This window comes from Suricata suricatta, chromosome 12 (assembly GCF_006229205.1).
Source record: "Suricata suricatta isolate VVHF042 chromosome 12, meerkat_22Aug2017_6uvM2_HiC, whole genome shotgun sequence".
Lineage (NCBI taxonomy): Eukaryota > Metazoa > Chordata > Mammalia > Carnivora > Herpestidae > Suricata > Suricata suricatta.
In genome coordinates this window covers 2,842,543-2,847,927 of record NC_043711.1, presented here as the reverse complement: position 1 = coordinate 2,847,927, position 5,385 = coordinate 2,842,543, and the positions used below count along the sequence as shown (strand labels likewise).

The following is a 5,385-nucleotide window of genomic DNA, read 5'->3' as shown; positions in this document are numbered from 1 at the left end:
CTGGAGCCTGCTTCCGATTCTGTGTCTCCCTCTCTCTGTGACCCTCCCCTGCTCACGCGGTCTCTCTCTGTCTCTCAAAAATAAATAAAAAGCATTAAAAAAATTGAAAGGGGACAGAGTTTCAGTTTTGAAAGATGAAAGCTTTCGGAGCCAGCGGGAGCCACAGTATGCGTGCACTCACTACTACCGAATTGAACACATAAAAGTGGTTAGGATGGGAAATTTTATGGTAAATGTATTTTGCCACAATAAAAACAGATGCTGGGAGCAATGCCTGGGGGGCTCAGTCGGTGAAGCGCCCCACTTCGGCTCAGGTCATGATCTCACAGCTTGTGAGTTCAAACCCCGGGTCGGGCTCTGTGCTGACAGCTCGGAGCCTGCAGTCCGCTTCGGATTCTGAGTCTCCCTCCCTCTCTCTGCCCTTCCCCCACTCATGCGCTGTCTCTGTCTCTCAAGAATGAATACACATTAAAAAATAATAATAAAAACAAATCCTGGGGGGAAAGTAGGGTGTGTTTGTTTTGATTCCCATGCAAAGGATAATAAACCAGTAGCTTCTCAGGCCCTTTAACTGGCTCTTAGCTTTTCTTTCCTGCAATTAGCATGCTCATTAGTAACCATGTATGCTAATTACAGATAAAGAACAGGCTGATTACAGCCCAAGAACCATAGTGCTAGTTATCTTGCCGGCAAGGTCCTCCCCCAGATGAGGGTTTCCTCTGGCTCGGGTCGCTGCTGGAACTCATCAGGGACCCCTCATTCTCCCCTTCCTGAGACACGCCCCACCGGGCTAGGGGCTTCCCCCGGCTTTCTGCTTTCCTACGGCTGCGGCTGCCAAGGAAATGCCCCCCCTGCCCTGGGAGGACGCCAGCTCGGCGGAACGGACTTCCAATACGCGGAAACAAATGCATGGACGCTGCCTGGGAGAGAGAAGAGGCCGACGGAGAACTCCCTGGGCCTCAGTTCCCCCATCTGAACAATGGCGGGGGAAACATTCAGCACGTAGCAGGCCCTCCATAAACGGCACGCGGCTGTCATCCCTCCCATTTTCATTAGTACCACTTTCCGCTGTTCCCGATCAGCCCAGCGGGGGCCCCCAGGTGATGGGGAGACAGGAGCCCGGAGGCGCTGAGCCGAGCAGGCGTGGGGGCCGGGGGGTCGGCGGCAGGGCCGAGCCGCCCTTACCGGTCAGGGTGTGCTCCGTCTGCCGGATGCCCTCGACCACCATCCAAGGCTGCTCCTCCCTGAGGCGGGGCGGGCCCTCGAAGTTGGTCCGCCGGTACTCCAGCACGTAGTGGTCAATCTTGCTGTCCTCGTCTGGCATGCGCCACACCAAGGTCACACAGTTGTCTGCCACCAGGGACTCGGCCAGGTCGATGACAGGGGCGCTGGGCACTGTCCAGGACAGAGGGGAGAAGGGGGCAGGGTCCTGTGCCTGCAGGGGTGCCCTTACTGAAACTCCAGCTGGACTTCAGGCCTTCTTGGGGGTCTCCTCCGGAGCCCAAGCTTGGGGGCAGGGCTGGGCCCTGGGGGTGGAGCTTCCACAGGGTCTCACCAGAGTGGGGAAGGGCTTTCTCAGGGTTCAACCAGTAAAGGCCCGGGCCTTCCCAGAATTCCACCATTTAGGGGTAGAGTATTTCCAGAATTCTCTCATAGGGGTGTGGCCTTCATGGGACCCCCATCCTTGGTGGGTGGGGCATTTTAGGGCTAGGCCACCAGGGGCGGGCCTGCTCGTGGCTCCACCCCCACAGGCAGGGTATCCTCAGGGACCCACCCCCAAGGGGAGGGTCTGCTCGTGGCTCCACCCACACAGGCAGGGTATACTTAGGGCTCCACCCCCAGGGGCCAACCTCTTTGTGGCTCCACCCACACAGGCAGGGTATCCTCAGGGCTCCACCCCTCAGGGGTGGGCTTCCTCATGGTTCCCCCCACACAGGCAGGGTGTGCTCGAGGCTCCACCCTCGGGGGCGGTGCCTTTGGGATTTCAGTGCCAGGCTTCCCCCAGCCTTTCTCAGGCCACCCTAGACTCCCGGGCCATTTCCCTGAAATCCAGGCGCGCAGAAAGTCCCCTTCTCACCAGGTAGGAACGTGAGTGCCTGCAGCATCCTGCGCTCCTGGGCGAAGTCCACCATGAGGTGACTCATGTTGTCGCTGACCTTGGCCTTCAGTGACAGCCGGAAGGCTGGCGCCATCGTCACACTGTAGGGAAGAAGGTGGAGGGAGCCTGCCGACCGACATCCCAAAAGAGCCCAGGCCTGTGACGTGTGCGTGGGAGACCCACTCTCTTTGTTCTGGCTCAGTGCTCTGGGCCAAGGGACCCCCACCCGGTATCCCCACCTTCACACAGGGGCGGGGCCCTGGGTGGGAACCAGATCCCAGCATCTTACCCATCTTTGATTTGCTTGGCAGCCTAGAAAAAGGGAGAATAAAATTCAAAGCATTATCTTCACTGAACCAGAAAGCCACTTCACAGACAGAAAGACTGAGGCCCTGAGTGGGTCACTTGCCAAAGTCCCCCACCACCAGGGCAGAAACACTTGGCTATGCCCCAGAGGGATGGAGGCAAGACAGGCTCCAACCCCCAGCCCCAGCGCCCAGTATATATAGGCGGCCAAGTCGGCTGAGAAAAATACAGGAAGCCCAGTTACGTCTGCATTTCAGATAAAAATGAGTTTTTAGTATAAATATGTCCCATTCAATATTTGAGGCATAGACTAAATATTGCACGGGGTATATTATATTCAAAATTATTCACTGTTAAATTTATACTTCAGATCAACCACAGTAAGTTAAAAAAAATTTTTTTTCAGTTGATTTTGAGAGGACAGAGAGAGCACAAGCAGGGGAGGGGCAGAGAGAAAGGGAGAGAGAATCCGAAGTAGGCTCTGCCCTCTCAGCACAGAGCCCATGTGGGGCTCAAACCCACAAACCATGAGATCATGACCTGAGCTGACATGAAGAGATGGACCCTCAATCGACTGAGCCCCGCAGGCGCCTTCAACCACAAATCATTCTTTAGTATAAGTCCACCCCATGTGCTCTTTGGGACATACTTCTACTGAGTGTTATATGGGCCATACTTACACTAAATAACCCAAATCACTTGAGGTGGATCTGAAATGCCAAGTTAACTGGGGGTCCTCTGCTTTGTCCCACAGCCCTGCCGATGTGGCTTCTGAGAGGCTCACCTGAGGGAAGTCTTCGCTGTCGGTAGCCTGCAGGGTCTGGTTGGCCGTTTCCAGAAGCTCCTCTGAGCTCTCCAGGGCCCGCGCGCAGGCAGCCAGCTGGTTCTGTGAGCAACAGGGCACCGAGAGAAGAGACCGGTCACCCCCTGCCTCAAAACCTCGGGGACCCCCCCTGCTTGTGGGCTTGGGGAAACCACACCCTTTCTCTGACTCTAGACTCCAGGTGTGGGGGCGGAGGCAGGGAAGTCGGCCTCCCTCCTGGCAGTGAGCGCATCAGAATCCCCCAGGGACCCCTTTCTTGAAATCTCACACGCCCAGGCCCCCCACCTCAGCCTCGGGGCCCCGAATCCTTCCATGATGGGAATCTGGGACGTGAGGAAGTTGTCCAAGAGGGTCTGATGCAGCCCCAATGCCTCAGTGTACAGCCCTGGAGCCCTGAGGAGCCATACATGGCGGGGGGTGTTTGGCAGGAGGTGATGGTGTCAGATCTGGGGACCCGTGGGGAGGGCTGAGGAAGTGAAGGCGCAGGGTGAGGACAGGAGGGGAGAAACAGCCACATGCGGAGGTGCTGAAGGAGAAGGGGGGTGGGAGTGGGGATTGAGAGGGAGAGCATGTGGGTTGGAGCCGGATGGCGGCCAGGGAAGACGCAGAGGAGAGACCGGGAAAGAGGAGGGGAGGCCAAGGCCGCTGGGGTTCCTGGTTCTGGATAGGGAGGCGCTCGGGGCCAGCCCCAAGAGGGGGGGTGGGGGGACGAGCAGGCGTGGAGGGAGACCCTGTGGCCAGCTGGGCTGTGGTGAGTCTGAGGGGCGCAGGGGGGGTAGAGGCTGGGCGGGGGTCTGGGAGCGTGCCTCGCCCCCCACCTGCAGCTCGTAGGTGCGGCTGGCACGCTCCTGCTTGATCTTCATGAGCATCCCCTCCTTCAGCTCCTCCAGGAGGGAGAAGAGGGACTGGAACTCGGCCTCCAGGTCCTCCTGCACCTTGGTGGAGTTGGCCTTAGAGAGAGGGTGTGGCGTCAGGACGGCCAGGACCGGCCAAGGCCCGTGCTCAGATGGGGAAACTGAGGCATGGATACGACAGCCGGCACAGAGTCCGAGGGGCCTCAGCCGCAAGAGGCTAACAGCTCTTCTGGTGTTAACCCCCCCCTTTCTGGCCACCTGTCCGAGACCTCCCCACCCCCTCCACCCCGCCTGCGGAGGCGCCTTCCTCACCTCCACGTTCAGCAGCATCTGCTTGAGGGAGTAGATGAAGCTCTGAATCTCTTCGTTCTTCGCAGCCAGCGTGGTGATGAGCTTCCGCAGAGCCCCCTGTCCCACCGGAAGCAGGCACACACGCAAAGCCGGTAAGCCCCTGGGCCAGCTCAGGCTCCCCGACCTGGGGCTCCCACTCGCCTTCCAGGGATCCAGACGTGGGAGCCACCGGGCCAACGAGCTGGGGCACCGCCATGGGCGCAGCTCTGGCCCTACCTTCCCTCGCCGAGCTGCAAACAGGCCCATTTTACAGGGGAGGAAACTGAGGCTCAAAAAGCACTTGTGGGGAAGGGGCGGACCCTGGGCCTGAGCCAGGTCAGCCTCAGCACAAAGCCTTCAACCTGCGGGCGGAGCGTGATCTGGGGTGAGGGGCTACCTTGAGGAAAGAAAAGCCCAAAGGAAAATGATGCCTGTAGGAAATGGGCTGACCTGGGGAAGGGGCTACCTTGGGAACAGGGATTAGCGAGCAGAAAGGAGGCATCTGGGAACACGGAGGCGGCGGCGCCGGGAGAGCCCAGGTAACTGGGGAGAGGGGCTGGGAGGTCGGGGGGAGGGGATGCAGAGAAGGGAAGCCGCGTGGGAGGATCCCGCTGGGGCCTGGAGCCCTGACTCAGGCCTCCAACGGGGCCCTTTTCTGGGGGTGCAGAATCTGTGGGAGCACCTGTGCGGAGCCTGAGGAGTGTGCTCAGGGGCGGGACGGGGCGGAGACCGGACACCTGGTCCGCAGTCCGCATGGGAGGCGTGGGGGATGGGTCAAGCCTGGGGCCGGGATGCTGGGCGCGGGTGGGGGGCCTGGAGGGGCTGCGCCTGGACCCAGGCCAAGATGATGAGAGGTCGGGGCGGCGGCGGAGGGGGGTGCTGAGTCCCGCATTGGGGGGCTAGACCCGGGCGGGGCCTCGGCCGCAGAGCAGCTGCAGGGTTGGGGGGGCGCTGCGGCAGCACCTGGGCCCCTC

General features: G+C 59.9%; 1 protein-coding gene across 1 annotated transcript in view; it reads right to left on the bottom strand.

Moving 5' to 3' along the window:
- Positions 1 to 5,260, bottom strand: part of FSD1 (fibronectin type III and SPRY domain containing 1) — an 11,197-nt gene extending 5,937 nt beyond the window's left edge. Inside the window, exons 1-6 of the mRNA XM_029918085.1 lie at positions 4,394 to 5,260; positions 4,046 to 4,177; positions 3,189 to 3,290; positions 2,388 to 2,410; positions 2,078 to 2,199; positions 1,186 to 1,395 (exon numbers count right to left, since the gene is read on the bottom strand). Coding sequence (XP_029773945.1) covers positions 1,186 to 1,395; positions 2,078 to 2,199; positions 2,388 to 2,410; positions 3,189 to 3,290; positions 4,046 to 4,177; positions 4,394 to 4,678 — 874 coding nt within the window. The 5' untranslated portion in view covers positions 4,679 to 5,260. The remainder of the gene's footprint in view (positions 1 to 1,185; positions 1,396 to 2,077; positions 2,200 to 2,387; positions 2,411 to 3,188; positions 3,291 to 4,045; positions 4,178 to 4,393) is intronic.
- Between the last annotated feature and the right edge of the window lie 125 nt (positions 5,261 to 5,385).